The sequence below is a fragment of the Equus caballus genome, chromosome 29 (genome assembly GCF_041296265.1).
Source record: "Equus caballus isolate H_3958 breed thoroughbred chromosome 29, TB-T2T, whole genome shotgun sequence".
In the NCBI taxonomy this organism is placed as follows: Eukaryota; Metazoa; Chordata; class Mammalia; order Perissodactyla; family Equidae; genus Equus; species Equus caballus.
This window is the reverse complement of record NC_091712.1, coordinates 44,016,686-44,036,864: the sequence shown is the minus strand read 5'-3', so window position 1 is coordinate 44,036,864 and position 20,179 is coordinate 44,016,686. Positions and strand designations below refer to the sequence as shown.

General features: G+C 38.7%; 1 protein-coding gene across 24 annotated transcripts in view; it reads right to left on the bottom strand.

Annotated features, from left to right (window-relative positions):
* The window catches only part of LARP4B (La ribonucleoprotein 4B), a 91,538-nt gene that overhangs the window by 47,030 nt on the left and 24,329 nt on the right, over positions 1-20,179 (bottom strand). For 19 of the 24 annotated variants that reach the window (XM_070254664.1, XM_070254670.1, XM_070254675.1 and 16 more), the window contains 2 exon segments: positions 16,923-17,057; positions 16,173-16,232 (listed from right to left, as the gene is read on the bottom strand). In XM_070254664.1, the coding sequence (XP_070110765.1) occupies positions 16,173-16,232; positions 16,923-17,003 (141 nt within the window). In that variant the 5' untranslated portion in view covers positions 17,004-17,057. 24 annotated transcript variants of the gene reach the window in all.

Sequence of the window (20,179 nt, the reverse complement as noted above, 5' to 3'; positions counted from 1 at the left end):
TATAAAGAATTTACGCTAAAAAAACTTGAATCTATCTATTTGCACATACTTGTGGGATGAAATCAGGTGCAAAAGTAACAAAAATTGATGCATTCAGAACTCAATTCACTATTACTCTTAAGTTCCTACTAAGTACAAGGCTCTCTAGAAATAGGAATGAAAGACAGGGTCCCTGCCTTCATGAGATTTCAGTGCCTTACCAACGGTGTAACAGAGAAATAAGTGGTGATCCAATTATCATCTCTGTTCTAGAATACTCACACAATTCGCAGATTTACAAATCTGAATAGAATATAGATGGATAAAATTTTTAAATAAAGCTCAAACATTCACATAAGCAAAGGTCATAGAAAACGAAAGTTCCTCAGAAGAACAAAGGTCTTCTGATAGGTGTGTCAGAGAGGTGCTTGGTGTGGCCACCTCTTGACCTTGCACATTTTCAGCTACACCAGCCTCCGTACTGTCCCAGACACACCAGGCACTTCTGCTCTTCCTGCCTGTTTGTCCAGAACACTCTCCCAGATATCCACACGGCTCACACCTTTGCTTCCTTTGGGAATTGGAGAGGTCTTTTCTGGCGTACCTTATTAAATCCACAGCCACTCCCTGATTTTCTCCTGCTTACAAACCTTGAGTGGCTCCCCAAGTCTAAAGAAAAGTCGATGTCCTGGGCGGGGAGGGGAGGCAGCTGCTCCCCAAGCTAACTCTAGTCCTGTTGCTACAATCCTTCAGCAAACCTAGCCAAATTATTTGTTGTCCCAGGTATCACAAGCCTTGACACCACTATGCAGGGGTCAGAGCTTCAAAGGGAGGGACAAGGGTCCTGGTCCCAGAAGCCCTTGGGCAGTGCCAGGCAGGAGCTCGAGGCTGAGTGCAGCCTCCCTGCACCACCCCAGAGACGAGCAGATATCCCCCGATGCTGCCTCCAAACGTGAAAAGGATCAGGAAGCAGCATGATGAGCCATCGAGGAAACAACATATAGATTAACAATCTTAAAAAGAGAGAATAAGTTCATTCTAGCTAGGGTGATTAAAGCTTGCAGTGAAAAACAAAACTATTCCTGAAATTAAGATTAGAGGCTGATGTGGTTACAGGATATACTTTGTTCACACCTAGGAAGCAAGGGTAATCAATAAACATCATGCCCACAAAACCAGATGCTTGAGTGAGCACCTATCTGGAATTCTTATTTTTTAAGTATTGGTGATAGGGCAGAAATTAAGGTTCCCCTTCTCCTTGAAGAATATTATACTCAAGAAGCAATGACTCTCCAGTCTCCCTTCTCACATAACTTCTAAACTTCCCGGTTCATTGTTGGCCCCTGCTTCTGCACACTGTTTCTTTGTCTCTCTCATCCACTCCTCTCTCCAACAAACGCTTCCCAAATGCTCACCAAGCACCAGGCACAGCACTAGGCAACAGGACAGAACGGTGAGCCCCTGGCCTCATGAGCACACCCAGCGGCGCAGAAGCCACTCCACGGCTCAGACACCACTACCCTCCTCAGCAGTTAAACCATTTTTCTTTTTAAACTCAGGTCTCTATTCTCTTTCTTATTTCAACACTTGCGTAAACACCTTTTCTGATTAAACCGGGTCTCTTTCCATCACGCCACAACAGACACCAAGCTCTCCCATGTTAGTGCTATTCCACCAACGGACCTGACCCCCTGATCTCACGTACATACGACACATTCTCTAAATTCCTAACATGAGCTAACATTGGTCTTTTCCATTTTTAGCACCTTTTGCCACTGACTATAGTTCACAAACACAGATCACACACCGTCCTGGAAGTGAACTGCCCGTAAACAAATCTGAGAGCCACCACAGCACTCACACTGCTAGAACGCGTCTTGTCTTTCCCACCAGCCCAAAAACTCTTGGATGTCCATCTTGTTCACCCTGTACCACAAATACTCAGCACTCCTGAACTCAGTATAGAGGTGCTTGAGAAATATGCTGAAGGAATAAATGTTTAAAACAGTAGTAACTCAGAAAATTCTATTTTCCACTATTTGACAAAGTGTGAAAGATTTTATGCTACAACTGAATAGAACCCTATCCTTATGTAATTTACTACTTCTTAAGTAGTAAATACTCAAATCCAAATCTAGTATTAGAGACAACGCAATTTTAAGCAGTTAACCAGTATTCAAGAGATACTCTGACATGTGACAAGGGATGAAAAAACAGAGACTTATAATTACAAGCTAATGCCATGACAACTGACACTAAAGAGCCTGCTGGGTACCAGGCATGCTCTAGGCATGTATTGTACTGAACCATGACAATCCCATGAGGGTTATTACCACTGCCCCCATTTCACAAATGAGAAAACCAAGGCAGAGAATGGTTAAGTAACTTGCTCATGAAAATGACTATAATTAGAAGACTGTTCTACTATCAGCAAAAATAAAACATTTATCAAGAGTTCATTAAATTCTTGTAATTCACATGAGAAATAACTTGTATTAAACATATTTCTTTAAAATGTGGTTATTCTCTTGCAGTCATATGAACTCCAACTGATGACCAGCAACGCAAGTTTCATCTGCTTGACTGCCTAAGTCCTATTTCTCCACTGAACACTCGCGGCTAAACAATGGTTGCTAGAAGCAGCAGTGAGTGGACCCTAACAGCCACACTCCGAAGCAATTTTACATAAATGACCAATGTTACTCTTTGAAGAGTACAGCATCCCTAAATTCCGACACTCTAAAGAAACTCTCCTACCCCCCAAACACTGTGCCCCATTAAAATAAAAATAACCTACCAATTCATAAATTTGTGTCTTCTGGACATGGGACAGAATGGTCCCACTGACAAGTTACTGAGTAGGAACTAGAGTAACTAATATCATAGAAGGGGAAAGGTAGGTGGAGAATATAAAACAGCTGAGATAAGTGAGCAGGGACTATTCCTGGATTTACCACTAAGTAAGTTTAATAATTCAGAGTGATTCACTGGCCTTAGAGTCATGAAGTCTCATACCTCTGGCTCTTTATTTGCAAAATGGAGTAAGAGCTGCTATATAAGATTACTACGAAAATGATGTCTGTACAAGCACTCTGAGAATTGGAGCTCTGAAGAGAAAGCACCATCACTAAAACAGTATGTCAGATCAGAACACCATCTGGGTGTGGTCTCATAACTGAAAAGCTAATCCGGAAGTCACACGCATGTCACTTCAAGGCCAAAGACCAGGACAGCAACAGAAGCCAGGCACTCTAAGCTGAGGGACAAGCACAGACAAGCCAACTACCAATCATCCCCGCTTCGTAAACAATTACATATGTACTATTTAAAGGCCTAATTTTGTAGTGTTTTGCCTCTATAACTATTTAAGGAACAAAACTGATTAATGTGAACATAGCTCTTTCTGGTAAGACTCCCAAATGTGGGCTTCGAAAGGAAAGAAGGAGGGTGGTGGATAATTCCCTAAATTATAGGACTTAATCTCTACTTGTTTATTTACAAATAACAGGCATCAACATTTCAGCCACATCTATCTCCTTACTAGTATCAATCATTATTCTCACTTAATGCAACAAAAACCCACTAATAAGAAACTACTGGTTGAATAGAGGTAATTTTGCTATTACAAGTACACCCTTTCAATCACACATGTCCAAAGGGACTGCTTGAAGAGCAAGACTAACTTCCTGTTTGTTAAATGTTTGCATTTATTACAGAACTCCTAAAAGAAGCTCAAACTGGCTGCCCACTGCAGAATCATCTGTGAAGCCTCTTCCAAACGAGCATCGTGAGCACCGTGGTCTGAAAAGCTTCTGACTGAAAGGACACAGAATCAAGATCTCAAAGCCAGTTAAAGCAGCAAATTTTACCCGCCTTAGGCAGGTACCATACAAAAGTAGTGGTAAGTCAGATTCTAATTCATCTATACTCTGCAAGTGTGACCTTTCAGAGACGCCTTTCAACACCCAATGGGTGAAATATGTGTTGTGCTCTAACAAGGAGCAGGGGATGAGGAAGGACAGGGATCGGGCAGGGCAGCACTCACGAGCACACCACACAATGTCCACACACAGAAGACATCTGCACAACGCTGCGTCTGACCAGCAGCAGTGTAGGGTTTGGGGCTAACAAGAGTTGACACACAAACTCTGGTTTAAATATACTAAACAGTGAATTAAATTCATATTCTCCAATTTGGAAATGGTTAAATCGACGCCAGAGTAACTCAGAGCCAGAGCCTTATATAAACATTCAAACAAGTGCCAATTGTTTAGAATAAATATTTTGTTACGTTAAAAGCAATCAAAATGAGAGATGAGCATATCCCAGCACAATCATGAAAACTGATGAAACATACTTACTAACTGTCCACCTCTGTTTTGCCATCCCCAAATAACACCATCTTGTGCCACTGGAGGCTGATGAGGGGGCTTTTCCATCCAAAACAAGGTGATCTCTAAGTCCTGCTGCTCACTGCGCAGGTCGTCACTGAACATCTGTTCATCTTCTAACCCGCCTTTCGCAACTGTACCAGTCCAGAGACAGCCCCCTTGATATCCACAACCATCCGCCAGTCTTTCGGAAAATATCTGGCTTGACAAGCCTCCCATCGGGTAACAGGAAAGTTCATTCAAAAACTGGGAGTACAATTTCTCTGGGAAGCTCTGCAAATCCCCTTTTGAGGGGTTTTCAGCTATATGTACAGCATCTTCTGTGAATGATAAAACATGGTCGTCTCTGCTGTCACCTGGGATGACAGGAACTACCTGCAGTATATCATGAGGAGCAGCTGTGTATCTGTCCACTAGGGCAGAATCGACACCAGCCAAACAAGAATGCCCCTCAAGAGTGTCACACAACTCCATTTTTCCAAAAATCACCTCTGGGCGTCCCAGAAAATCCACTCCACTGTTTAACGTGGGTCCTTTAATGGTGGGCTCAACATTTCCTTGTGTGCAGTGCTGTGCATGTCTGCTTGCCCCACATGGACCTACACAGTCGACGATGCTGGGATCACTGCTGTCTTTCTCCAAATAAAGTCTCTTTTCTTCTTCCTTATCTGTTAGTTTTGGTTCGCTCACCCCCGACGCACTACCAAAGCCACCAGAAACTTCTCTGGCTGATTCGGAGAAAATCTGCTTCAGTCCCAGATTTCTATCACTGTTAACAGAGTCAATCTCTACTTCCGACCTCTGTACAGCTGAATTCGAACTTTGGTTTAAAGGTGGTACAAGATTAAGATCTTCACATCTGTAGTCACTCACTCTATGGCTTTCATTATTTTTTTCTATTTGATTTGTTTCAAAATCAGGGATTTCTGTTATCCTAGAACCAGCACAAGCCAGTACATCCTGAATGGGTGCTGCCTTGCATTTTAGGGTATCTGTTTCCCAGTCAAAGGTTGTTTTAGAGTCTGATTTGACATTTTCTATATCATTTTTACTTCTCTCTCTGGGATTAGCTTTTTGTGATTCTTTTTCAGCACTTTCTAATCTGTCAAGGTCACTCCCTGAACTATGCACACACATTTTACCTTCTGCTTTATAATTCAGGCCTGTTTCACTTTCTTCTTCAGTGCAAGTGAAAATAAATGCAGAGGAAATAAAGTTATTCTTACGACATCTGGCGCCATCAAGTGACTCGTCATCTGAGGGCGCTTCCTGTGAACTTCTGAGTCCCATGGTGTCTATTCTTTGGAACATTCTCTCCTCTTCTGTTTCCCGCATTGCATGAGTTAAATCACAGATCTGTGCCTGGACCTTGCCGGCCCCAGCACCTACAAAGAGATCTACCTGACACGAAGGTCTCCATTCAAAAGCCCTCTTACCACAACCTTCATCTTCAAAAATGCTAATTTTATCCTCATCTTGATAAGATGATCTATTTTCAGATTCCAAAAACAACTCTCCTTTGTTTGAAAGCTGGATGCTCCCAGTTTCCAGGCTATAGTCCCCCCAGTGCTGCTCCTCAATCACTGGCCCCAGGAGGTGTTCAGGTCCGGAACCAGCAATTCTGTTAGGGGCTGTTTCTTGGAAATTAGCATGAATGGGAATATGCTCATTTCCAAAGCTCAATGAAGTGATACATCTTCTTGAACTTAAATTAATTCTATCCAGATTTATGGAAAGGAGACTACTGGCTGATCTGCTAATATCTAAGGTGGAACAATGATTATCTTTTAGTGGTTTTACAGAGTTATTTTCTCCTTCCTTTTCAGAGTTTAAATTCTGATCTACACTAGCTGTTACAGTCCCAGACTCACCATTTTTTTCCACATTTGAAGTGTCATTAACTAAATTAACATTCGAATCACCCATCGGACTTACTAGTTCTGAACTACAGCTCTCTCTTTCTTTAGGGACTGCACACACACTAGACTCCAGCACGTCTATGTTAATATGTAACTCAGGGAGTATGCCAACGTTAGGTAATGCATTACTTTCTGTGTAATCTTCAGGGAACCTGGTGTAAGTGCTGGCCCTGAAAGACTCAGCCTGCGTGTCATCAGCATTTACTTTACAGGGTGGGTCACTGTCAGTCACAAGCTCAGAACTAAGTTTAGTTTTCTCATTAAAGACTTCCTTCATTTCATTTGCACCCGGCATGCCCTCTGGGGACAGCTCTTTCTGCAGTGCCTCTAACTCCCCTGGCCTTTGTGCAGTGTTATCTGCTGGCCAGGCCCCTCTGCGAGTCCCCTCAGAGGTGACAGCTGAATGACTCTCTTCTGCTGCAGCTGCTCCACATACCCGAGTACACAATTCGTCTTCAACATCCAGGCAGTCAGCATCTACAACACAAATACTGTAAAACTCACTGTCTCTTGAATTCCTACATCGTTTGTGATCAACACAAATACGGTTTTCATCCTTTGTCTCCCTACCAGACATACCTAAAGAGTTATTCTCATCATCACTGCTGATGCGAACATTTATGGCTACTTCTTTCTCCATCACAGAGTTTTCACAGGTGGCTGGGCAACGGCACAAATGGTAATTTACAAGGGCTACTTCCCGCATGCCCTGGTAGGAAGGCACCAGGACACAGGAAAGAGACTCGCCATCTTCAGAGCAAACACTCTCAGAGAAACCCCATTTACTGTCAGTGCCCACACACCGAGTACCGCAGGCATTTTTACAATCCTGCTCAATAACAACTGTATCTGGGTTCTTGTCAGTCTCATCTAAATTTTCATACCTAGTTAAGAACTTATACATTGAAGAGGAAAAAGAGTTAAACAACTGTCTTGGTCTGTGACCTTGTTTGTGCCCAGGCCTCGCACAAGCCCTTGTCCGTGTATTGGCTCCAGCAGCTGCCCCGCTGGCTCCATGTCCAACATTGTGAAGCTCCTCACCTTCAAGGGTATCAAATAATGAAGATAAAGTTTTACTTATCTTGTTCTCCGGTTCCTTCTCCTCCACAGATTTTTGTAAAAGGCCAGTTTTTTCATTGTCATTTTCACTACTTAATTCTTTGCTGAAGCAACAACCCATGTTCGAAACTTGAAAAACTCACATAACGCCTGTCGTTTTCTGAGCCTCCACAAGTGCATCTCACTAACTTTCTATGGTTTCTGACAAGAAGCCGACACCCAGACACCAAAAATAACCCCTTGCACAGCAGTCACATGTCCCTGCCACTCAAATCCAAAATCCTAATCATAACAGACCCTGCCTAACAGCCATCCTACTCTACGCACTGAAACCCAAATAGCATGTGGAGTCAGAATAGCAACAAAAATTTTCGTATTACTTTTCTTATTCTCATAAACTCAATAAAAAATAACTAAATTATCCTAGCCAGAAGGAATTTCACACTTTCGCTTTCTCTAGTGCTTCAGCATTCTCTAAACTGTATTTCATGGTATGGCGGCAACTGAAGTTAGCAGGTATACCCCCCAGAGGAAACAATAATAAAAAATTTTTTCTTTAAAACTTATAGGTACTTATAGTTGTACCTAATTTTCTGCCTTTGAGAAATGACGTCTGTGGATGTTCAGGAATAACTGTGCTAGGCACAACTGGAACTGGTGTCTGTTAGAGAAGCATGTTGGTATGTTTACGGTGAATGGCACATTGTCTGAGATTTGCTTTAAAACACCCCAGCAAATAAAGCAGTAGTAAATACATACATATATAACATCTTTTTAAAGAGCGTGTAGAGGGGAGGAAAAGATGAAACAAAAGTTGCAAAATGTGAGAGTGGTAATTGTTCAAGTTCATGATGAGTACACGGGTTCATTTTATTATTCTTTCTACTTCTGCAGATGTCTGAAAATTCTAATTAAGAAAAAGAACAGAACAAGAGAAAAAGAGAAAGAAATTCCACACCCACCAGTCCAATAACCAGGAATCCCCTCAAAAGCCCCTAAACCCTTTCTTCCTGCAGTAGTAAGAAGAGCCCCGGCACTGTGGTCCAGGACTGCTGACACACACAATGGGTCTGGTCTTATCCACAGCTGTAAGTATTGTTCTCAGTATAAGCAATTCTTTTCTTATTATGGTTCTGATACGATATTTAAAAACAAAATAATCCTGTTAACTCCTCTGTGAGAGACATTTTTCTGTCTACTTTAATCTACAAGTTATGGCTAGTCCTACTAGTCCTACTTCCATTTTATAAAACACTATATTTTATGCTTTATTTATATTTTATGAAAGCAGTATACGAATTCTACTTAAATATGAAGATAACAGGAACACTTCTGAATATACTTAAGTTCAGGTACTGAAACTGCAGCAAATGATGATGATAATTATAACTTTCTATGGCACTATGTGCCACAAAATTTTAAGTACACAAATATTTTCATTACGTTACACACTTTAATTCACACTCCTAACAACCCAAGGTAGATATATTAACCCCATTCTACAGGTAAGGAGAATGAAGAACTGAGGGCAGAACAGTGCAAGACCTCACAAGTTATACAGCTCTTTGTATCACTAAAGAGAGTAAACTATCCACATGAAAACAATTCTTTATCCAGGATGACACACACCCTTCACCTGTTGCAGTTACACGGAGCAGCAGTTACAGAGGGAGGCTCATGAGCTCATCTCCCTAGCTGTGAGTCTCAGTCCACTTTCCTACGTGTGTAAGCTATACTACGTGTGTAAGCTGTACTACGTGTGAAGCTATACTACATGTCTAGCTTTGGCACATTATTTAACCTCCTGATCTCAGTTTTCTCATTTGTAAAATGGAGCCAATACCAGTACCCATCATAAAGAGTTGTTGTGAAGATATTAAGTAAAATACTTAGAATAAAACCCCAATATCACTTCAAAGTCCTCATACCCTACCCCAGCCCACCACCATAACTGCCTCTCATTCTAAAATACCATCCTCCTTATCTTCTCTATTTCATCCCAAACACACCCAACTGACCAACTCCAGCATAGTCTGTCTTTGCTTGAGCCATTTATCAGGTCTTCCCACTGACCAAATCTCACATCCTTTTTAAGGCCATCCCTCTCAATTCCGCAAAATAACTGTCTCCTACCCCACATGCTGGTTGCTCCCCACGCCTCTAGGAAATCATCCTAACAGCAAGTCTTAGTGTCTGTACCATCAACTATCTCAAACTGGGGTTTGTGGTGCCCTGGGAATCTGCAAGCTTTCTGAGAGAATTAAAAGACGCAAACACAAAATTTTAAAGATAACCAGCCCACGCCTGCAAATAGATTTAAGAGTGCAGTGGTACCATGTGACAATACTTAAATTGACCTAATCTACTGAAAAAGAGTTGGATTTAAAATGTCATAAATTCATTCATGCCCAGTGAGGGCCAGGTGACACGAAGGTGTGCCACAGAAATAAAGTGGCAAAAGTAGTAGAAAATCATTCACATGGCATTCAGCAGTTTAGGTTGTGGCAAATGTAAAGAAATTCTGAGTAACTAGTACCTCAAGTACTTGGTGAAGCAGCTTGAGTTTCAGCAAAACATTACCCACTAGACTAAATGAATGTCATTAATTTGCATTTTATAGGTTTGGGCAGTCATGTTTTATATTTGTATAAGAATTACATGCACATGCATTAAGAACTTATCAGTATTTCTATATTATTAGAAGAACAATTTAAATCAACAAAGACAATCCAGAAAATGTTTTCATTTAAACTTTATGATAAGTCAAGCAAAATGATGAACTCGGAAGCTCCAAACTCTCCTCTCCCACAGCAATATCAAGAAAACAACCAGAAGTTTCTGAACCAACTCTGTAGGAGCTCTTAAAAAACAATTATAGGTTTACAGCAACTAAGAAAACACAATCAAGAAACAGCTGCCCTCCATGTGGCAGGAACGTTCTGTGGCATGGTGTGGTCTTGGTCTGAGGTGGCAGCAGCCCAAGTCCCAGATCCCCTCCTGGAACCAGAGGGAGCAGAGTATACAGCACTTGCAAATTAGTATGTACATCTGTTCTGTCCTAGCTGGAGGTTACCTGAAGGACTGACTCACTCATCTGATCTCACAGAGCTCAGAACACAAAGAGAAAAGCGGTAGGCAGTGCTCATAAAAGCTAGAAGGGAGCTACAGACCCACACACACCTGGGGCAGAGATGACAGGTGGAGACATGCAAGAACCATCTAAAGACCAGAGAAGAAGCTGGGGTAAAACTCTGGGAAATCAGGATATTCAAAAGCAGCCAAGTATGTGGGGAATTCAGAAAGCCACATCCAGGCAAGATGTATGCTCAAAAAAGTCTTCAGAAGACGTTAGGCTTTCACCTCAGGCTGATCTCTGGTCTCCGAGCAAGCTGAGCCAATCGGCAAGGGACTACCCCAGCAAACAGCCAGTCTACAAAGACTGGGAGAGGCAGTGGTACTCTCTCTTGTTCTTTGGGGGTTTTTTTGGCTGACTGTCTATTTCAGTTTGTGGCATTCAAGGAAATCTCTGTCAAAACATTAGCTGAACATAAGCTAAAGGAAGAGACTTCAGTGAACACATATGACAAGGAACAGTCTTTACAAAAATAGTTTGGAAAAGTCTCAAAATATTGAGACTACTAGAGCCTTCAACAATATCAACAAATAACAAACCTTGGGTAAGAAGAGAATCTGATTTCCAGAGTTACATTATAATCAAATGCCAAACTTTCAAAAACAACAAAAAAAATCACAAGGCATACAAAGAAACAGGAAAATACGGCTCATTCAAATGAACCAAATTAGTCCATGAGAAAGCTCAGACATGGGACTTACTAGACAAAGACTTTAAAACAATCATCTTAAATATGCTCAAAGAGCTAAGGAAAACATGGACAGAAACTGAAGTTAACCAGGAACATGATATACGAACAGAATATCAATGAAGAGACGGGAATTATAAACAAGAATCAAAGAGAAATAATCTGGGGCTGAAAAGCACAATAACTGAATTGAAAAATTCACTAGAGAGGTTCAAAAACAGACTTGGACAGGTAGAAGAAAGAATCGGCAAATTTGAAGATAGGACTACTGAAATTATTGAGTCAGCGAAGAAGGAAAAAGAACAGAGAAAAGTGAACAGAGACTAATGGACTTACGGGACATCATCAAGTAGACCAATATATACATTATGGGAGGCCCAGAAGAAGAGAGGAAGGGGAAAAAAGAATCTTTGAAGAGATAATGGCCGAAAACTTCCCAAATTTGATGAAATACATGCATTTACAAATCTAAGAGCTCAACAAACTCAAGTACGATACACCCAAAGAAACAGACACGAAGACACATCATAATCAAACTGTCAAAAGACAAAAAAAAATCTTGAAAGGTCTAAGAAAAAAATGACTGTCAAGTACACGAGATCCTCAATAAGAATATCAGCCAATTTATCATTAGAAACCCTGCAGGCTAGAAGGTGGTGGGATGGTATAGTTAAACACTCTAAGAAAAAACTGTCAATTGGGAATTCTTTATCTAGCAAAACTGTCTTTCAAAAATGAAGGAGAAATTAAGACATTCCAAGATAAACAAAAGCTGAAGGAGCTCATTACTGCTAGATCTGTCCTGCAAGAAATGCTAAAGGGAGGCTTTCAAGTTGAAATGAAAGGACATGAGACAGTAACTCAAAGCTGTATGAAGAAATAAAACTCTCTGATAAAGGTAAATATACAATTATAAAAGCCAGCATTCAAATTTTTATTTACAGCTTCACTTTTTTGTTTTCTACAGGATTTAAAAGGCAAATGCATAAAAATAATTATAAACCTACGTTATTGCACACAAAATAATAAAGATGTAATTTGTGACACCAGGGGTGGAGAACTTTATAGGAGTAGAGCTTTTGCGTGCTCCTGAGGTTAAGCAGGCATCAATTTAAATTAGATAATTATAACTTTTGGATGTTATATGTAATCCCCATGGTAACCACAAAGATACATATATATATATATAATATACATGATATATATAAAATGTATATATACACATACATATACATACATATACATATACATAGAATATATATAAAATCACATATATATGATATATATAAAGTTTTTAGGATGAATGACTAAACTATCAATTATACCATGTTGATATTAATGAAACTTCTTTCCAATTTAAGTAAAGTATGCCTTGCAGAGAATTATCAATGAGCTACATTACATAGTTCCTGCCCTTATGGGTCTTAAAACTCCCAAGATATTTCCCCAAATCCCTAGAATAAAGTGAATTACCATGTTGTCACCTAGCAAAATCCCTTCCACGTCTTCAGACTTACTAACCATCTAAATTTGGGGGAATTTCTTATCTATTTCTACGACTGTAAATGAAGTACAGGAGTCAGGCACAACACTGCCTTGTTCACAAACTCCCAATGTTTAACGGTGCCAACTCACTTAAGACGGATGCTTAAGATCTCTTTGTTGAATTAAAAAATGGACTTAAAGAGTACAATTTAATCAATTGTGATCTTCGTTCCACTTTGCTGTTTGAGAGAGAGAGAAGTTTAGATAGTAAAAATATCAATTAATTAATTTAGAGTATGATAAAGGAAAATCAAGATTTTTCATTTTAATCCTTTAGGTCTAATCAACTCCTCATCTTAATTTCTGTGTGATTTGTTTGCTTATTTTCTATGATAATGTCCATAGGCGCTATGTATACAGATATATATTTTAAACATAAATGTTTGCATTAAGCCAAAAAAAAAAAAAAAAAAAAAAAAAAAAAAACTCCCAAGATAAAACTTATAATTTGAAACATTCAGAAAAATAACATAGAATATAATTTCTTAAATAAATTTTAATCAATATACATATAGGAAGTATTACAGGTGACTAGGAAAAAGATGAATCAATGAAGATATCAGTTATAGCTGAGAATGCTCTTGAAGGATATAAAAACCTTAATGGTGGGCAGAAAGTTACAGAGGGGAAAAAAATTTTATACTAAATGGTAACTCAGTTACTTTTTAACTGCTTACCCCTAATCCCCATATATAACAGTAGTTTTAATAGTCTTTTCTACATAATAAATACAGAAAAACATCTATTTCTTTATTTCAGATTTACATCCCAGGCTCTAACCTCTCCACTGAGGTCCAATGGGTCCCACCCGCCCACTTCGCTGCTTGCCTGAATTTCTACCAGGTGGACAGTCCCTCCCCAAACCTTTACTTCTCCATTGTTTTCCATCTCAAAATAAATGAAACCATCATCCATCAAGTTGCTCAGCTATGCTTGATTTATCTTTCCCTCGCCCCAATCTCTACAACCAATCTACAAAAAGGTGTGGTTAAATCCACCTCCAAAATCAATTTGAAATTCACTCAATCCTAGTCTAAGCCACAATCATTTCTCACCTTCATTACCTGATAGTTTCTAAATTTCATTTCTTTGCTTCCATTCTTGACTCGTTACAATCCATTCTCTTAATATAATGAGGTCAAAATAATGTTCCTATAATGTGTCATACTATTCCTCACCTAAAATCCTCCAGCTTTATCCCAAATTAATTTCAACCACTAGGCGACAATGCAAATCGTCAGCAAATGGCTGACAAGAGCTGGGTTTTGGTTTTGGTATTATTTTCTGTTTGTTGTTTCTCCTTTTAAATGAAATAACAGATGCCAAAGATGAAGTATCTCATCTTGAGTTTGGACTCTGAAGGCAAGTTGCTGGGTTCAAATACTGGTTCTGCCACTTTCTAGTTGAGTAATCTTGGGGGAAATTACTTAAGCCTGTTCAGGTCTCAGTTTCCTCTAGTTAAGATCACTTTTTGGTGCTCACTGATTGGCGAGGCTTGTAAATAGTTATTACTCACTAAGTTTCTTTTGGGGGGGCAGGGAGCTGTATAATAAATATGACTGATGTATCACTGGATAAATGCAAACTGCTCCTGAATTATTCAAACATTTGGACATCTCTATGGTGACTCTCCTCCTACTCACACTGCATCCACCCTTGGGGGAAGACTAGACCTTAGAGAGACTGGTTCCTAAACCAGACTGCTAAGCATACTCACTTACCAATCCTAACAACTGCTGACTACTGAGCATCAACACTCAGAGCCACTAAACAAAGTAAGCTGTCCACACACTTAGCTGCGCCATGAGTAATGCCAGTCAGAAAAATGTTCAGAGCAATGCCATTTATAATAGCAGGAAAAAAATAAACACTTTAAATGCCCCCCAAAACCAAATGGCTAAAGAAATAAAGGCATATCAAAATAAAGAAAATACTACAGGGCAAGTACAAGATGACATATAGGCGAAAGCATGCTATGTGGGAAAAAATGAGTTAAAATACGTATATATTGATTACAACTACACAAAAATGTGTGTACACTTTAACAAGACTTTTATTTTCTGTAAGGATGCTTAAGTTAGTTTCAAATAAAGTTTTAAATGACACATGTTGTGAGCCCAGATGGTCTCTTACGGTACCTTCCAGCTCTAGTATTTAATGATCCTATGAAAACCTAAAGAGTGCAAAACCCTGTAAAAATGTTAAATAGTATATCCACATTTTATAAAACCTGTTATCAGAGATGTGATCTGCCCAAGGGACACCAGGGGTACTGATTAGCAGGCCTGGACCAAGAACTCACCAGATGATACTCTGTTATAGGATGTTAACTCTTAAAAAAAACGACTCTTAGAAAGCACGTGTAGGCAATACTAGTTGCAAATTATTTCTCCACAGAAATGAAATACTGAATTCTGGCTCAGGTGTTTCACTTCTTTTCTAGATAAGCATTATCTCAAATCTCACAAAATAATTCTTAAAAACCACATAGAATCCAAAATCTAGTTTTATGTCTTGCAAAAGGTTTTAAAGACATTTGAAAGTTATGTTGGACTGCAAATCAACCATGGGGAAGAGGGAGATTTGTGTCCCCCCCCCCAACTTTTTTAAAATCTCTCAATGATTTCTGTATAATTTCCCTCTTGGACTACTAGAGGTCTTATATTTGGGTTTTACTTAAAATATTATAAAATTCATTTTTAAAAATATCAACGTAAAATACAATATACAAAAAAATACATACTTAATTGAATAACAACAATAAAATACAACAGTTTGGAGAAGTCTTTCACTTTTTAAAATTCTACCTTATTAAAGTAGATCAACAATCCAATCCCCTCCTTTAATTTCTACATTAACTGCTTATAATCTGAGGGAATAGATAAGGTTTACTATAAATTTTGTAAGATTACTTTAAAATTTTACTTTAATAAAAAAAGGTTTACTTTTTAAATTTTGTGAGGTTTAGAAGATCACTTAGAAGACTGCCAAGCTAAATTTGCAGTGGCTCCAAATGCACCTGCCATTCGCATGAACAATGGTACAAAGCAGGCTTTAAAAACCAATGGTCTCTATCTCCTTATTCTTTCATTAATCTCAACTAAAATGTGAAACTAATTTGCTTAGTAAATGCTTACTATGACTTGTGTGCTTTAAAGAACACAGGCTATCAAAACGTAAAGCTAATCATAGACAGACAACAGATAATCAATGAACCATTAAAAACACTGTGATGAATATCTGACCTTAAATTAACACACCAGGCACACCGCCATCCGTGGAACCAGACGCATACCACACACAGAAGCCAGGAGAGGACATGCAGTACTGACGTCTACTGTACCCAGCTCAGTCCTCCCAGCCCTTTTTGGGAAACATCAACATTTTCTAATTTTTTTACATTAAAATAAGGAGACATCTGTGAGCCTTGGCTGTGATTAATCTCAGACCTGAATTACCTGACTCAAAGCTGGGATGGAACTTGTCTGAGAAGTGCTTTGAGATATGGGACCATTCATCTGTAAAATTGAAAACATCAAACACACCATCACTGCAACGTAAAGAAACATATTTTCAAACTATATTTGTCATTTAGCAAAACAAAAGCCACTAAGAAAAGCACATTTTTACATGACAAAGAAATCCAGCGAGATATTCAGACCAGACTGATGTAGCAGCCTTGAAATATAAAATATTTTGAAACTCTGACTGAACACCATAAGTAAAATTCTTATAGTCTTATGGGGAAAATTATAGTCAATGGGGAAAATTACAAAAATCTACATTTTCCAAAGCCATTTAGGAACTTTAAATATACTGCTTGACATGATAAACTCTTACAATAAATGAAAGTACTCAAAATGAAAAACTTATGATATAGTCCTAATTAACTCTTTAAATATATACCACAACAGCTCTACTGTTACTAAAGTATTTATAAATCACTGCATGTTTCTTGGTGATCTAAAACCCAAAGCTTTAAGCATCTAGAGCTATAACTGCTGTTTGTTTTCTCCATGACCTGGTACTCACAGTTTCCTCTACTAAGCCACCCATAAATTTATTCAGAATATAGCACCTATATTTAGTTCATAGGATATGCAAGTGTCATTATTTTGATCTATTTATTAAGTCCAATGTCGAATCTGTCACCAGAAGGAGAGAAGAGAGGTTCACCGAGCCAATCCTGGCCTCAGACGCACACTTACCAGATGAGCGCCGTCTTTCCCTTCCTGGACTCGCTGGCCCTGAGGTTCAGCCACGACCTTAGCGTCCTGATCAGAAGTCATGAGCTGTTTACTTTGTGGCTCCACTGGGAGAAGTTTAATGTTAACCGGAGGATGCTGTAAAGCGACAAAGACAGTAAATTGGTAACTTGAAGTGCAGAATATAACTGATTCTTAAAGTAAAATTACTAAGAAGTCTCAAAATCCTCAAGTTTTCCAAGACACGTGTTTATTCCTCTGGAGTCTAACTAGTTTAAAGAAATCTGCCCATAATTTACACCTTACTTACCTAAGAAATACTTGTTTTTTCAATAAGTAAATTTCTTCTTTACACTAATTTGGTGACCATGATAACACTGTAAGACTCAGAAACCATGTGCTAACACAGAGAAACCCATTTATGCCCAGAAACTCATTTTTTAAAAACAGAAAATTACATAACTAATACAACTCCAACTGGGGATTTGATAAATCCCAAATTTATATATGTACTTTTGACCAGTCCCATTAATTTCATCTTGTTCCAGGACAACAGTTATCAGGAGAAATAAACAGTAACTAGTTAAAAAGGAAGCCCTGTACAATCCTGAACCACAGAAACTGAAAACAATCTGAATACAGTGGTATAGCACTGCAAAGGAACCTCTGCAAAGCATTTGCTCAACTCAACAGCTAGACACTGAACTTTACATAGAATATCTCATTTGCTTTTCCCAAACGGCTTAAGAAGTAACTCTGGTTCAGCAAGGACGACAGTTTTCATGATTTCATATTACAAGCGTCAGAACTGGGGTTCCCGGACACTCCGGCCTGACTTCAGGCACTCCCTCTGTTCACTGCAAGCTACGCTGCTTCACCACGAGGGAAAGAACTCAATTTAATCCAGTTATCTTTTTCAGGCTCTTCTGAAACACACCGTATCCAAGTGCTACATAAAGAAATTTAAAAGTTAACTATTTTTGTCTCACTAGGTAGGAACGTAGATTTTTAGTTTCTATGATGGTGCTCCCTATTCTCAATAACCTGCTTATGATAAATTCTCAAAGCCTTTGCTAAAGAAATAATCTGATCTCCTCCAATTGTCAAGTCTATCATCAATCACAAAAGGACAACATCACTAAAATGCTGAAGACAGGTTTGGAAACAGAAACTAATAGAGAAGAAATACTTGAAACAAATTAAGTCACTTTCACACAGGTCAATGTTTTCCAAAATGTAAGATGAATGACAAATATGTTATTACATTGTAATAGAAACCAACATCAATTCTCACAAAACCATCAAATCCAGAAAATAAAGATGTAGAATGACACTCAGACTGACAAATCACAGAAGGTGGTACTGTAGATGCTTGTACTACTATTAACTTGTAGATTTTTAAGATTCTCAAAGAAAAGAATGGCAGAAAACAAGATATGATAGCCAAAAGGGAAAAAATGAAGTAGAAGAATCCTTTATCACATATACTATGTTTTCTCAGACAGTCAGAAATTACATACCTCCTGATGGAAACGGCAATGCCACCAGATAGGAAGTGGTCTTGCAAAACCAAACAACAAATCCAGGATGTGATCTTAGTACACACTTATAGCAAACACAAGCCCAGAGGAGCACCACGGGGTTCTGCAAAGTGGGCAATCACTAGACATACAGCCTGGCTTATTCAACACAAAAGGAGACAAGAGACACATGCTGGCCAAACTATGGCCTTACCTGGTTTATACAGCTTTTTAAAAATTAATTAATTAATTAATTTTTTGAGGAAGACTGGCTCTGAGCTAACATCCATGCCCATCTTCCTCCACTTTATTTGTGGGACCCCTGCTACAGCATGGCTTGCCAAGTGGTGCCATGTCCGTACCCAGGATCCAAACCTGCGAACACTGGGCCGCCAAAGTGGAACGTGCAAATTTAACCGCTGTACCACTGGGCCAGCCCCTATACGTCTTTATTTGATTCAAACAAACTAAAACAAAAGATGATCAGGGAATTAATACTGATGGAATATTTGATGGTATTAAAGAATTACTGTATTTTCTTACATGTGATAATGATGTTGTGGTTATGTTTAACAAAAAAACAGGGCCTGCCATTTAGAGCTGCATACTAAAATATTTATAGGGGAAATAACACGATATCTGGAATTTCCCTCAAAATAATAGGTGGGACAGATGTAGGGGTTCACAATTGTTCCTCCTGGGAAAGGGGTATGGGGACTCATGATACAATCCGGTCTACTTTTGTATGTTTGAAATGTTCTATAATAAAAGGTTAAAAAGGTGACCATGGCAGTATCTTAGTACAACAGAATCAGTGGTCCTGATCTGACCCACACATCCTATCCACAAACAGGTAATCTTTACATCATACTACTATGTCTCTTAATTACTGACCTTACAAATGTACAGTTTTTTAAAAAAAATCCTACAAATGGAAAGTCTGCCAACAGGAGTTACTGATATTCATCTAAGCACTACAAAAGATACAAAACATTAAAATTAGACTTTATTATCAAACGTCCGAATCTAAAATGAGATTTAAAGTATGATGATGCAAGTACTGACAATAGTTCCAATAAATAACAAAGTAAGTTTTGCATTACTTGTTCAAGAGACCAAAACTATTTTGAGACAAACTATATAAACTACTGCTTCCTGGCATGCCCAAAAAGCAGCTCTCTAGGTTGTAAAGAGAAATATGCGAGGGGAAAAAAAAAACTACTGCCAAAGCAAAGTATTTCCTGGCCTAAGACAGAGTTCTTTGAAAACTCGATAGTGTTCGGAGGCAGCCTTCACAAAGCTTTAATGAGCTGGACAAGAGAGTTATTTTCCTGATTTGATTTCATCTCTCTTCACATGAAGAGCAAAGAGAGCTGAAATCAAAAGGCCCTCCTGCCTATCTGGTGGTCTCCGTGCTGGCAGTACATTTTTAATCTCAAACTGTCAGAGCTATGCCTAAAAAATGTTTTATCAATCTTATTAAATACTTGGGAGAGTACAGTTTACTTAGATCTATTTCTAAAGAATTCTTTTCACATATACCAGAAACGTTTGTTTCATAACTAAACATTTATTAAGATCTTTCTGGACACTCAAAGCAATCCTTAAAAATATAACTCAATCTCAAATAAACTTAACTGTATATCAAGTCTGTGGCATACCTATTCAGAAGAACTATTCTAAGTGATTTTAAAAGATATTATTTGCACATAAGATCCTAAAAATTCATCTAGAAATCTT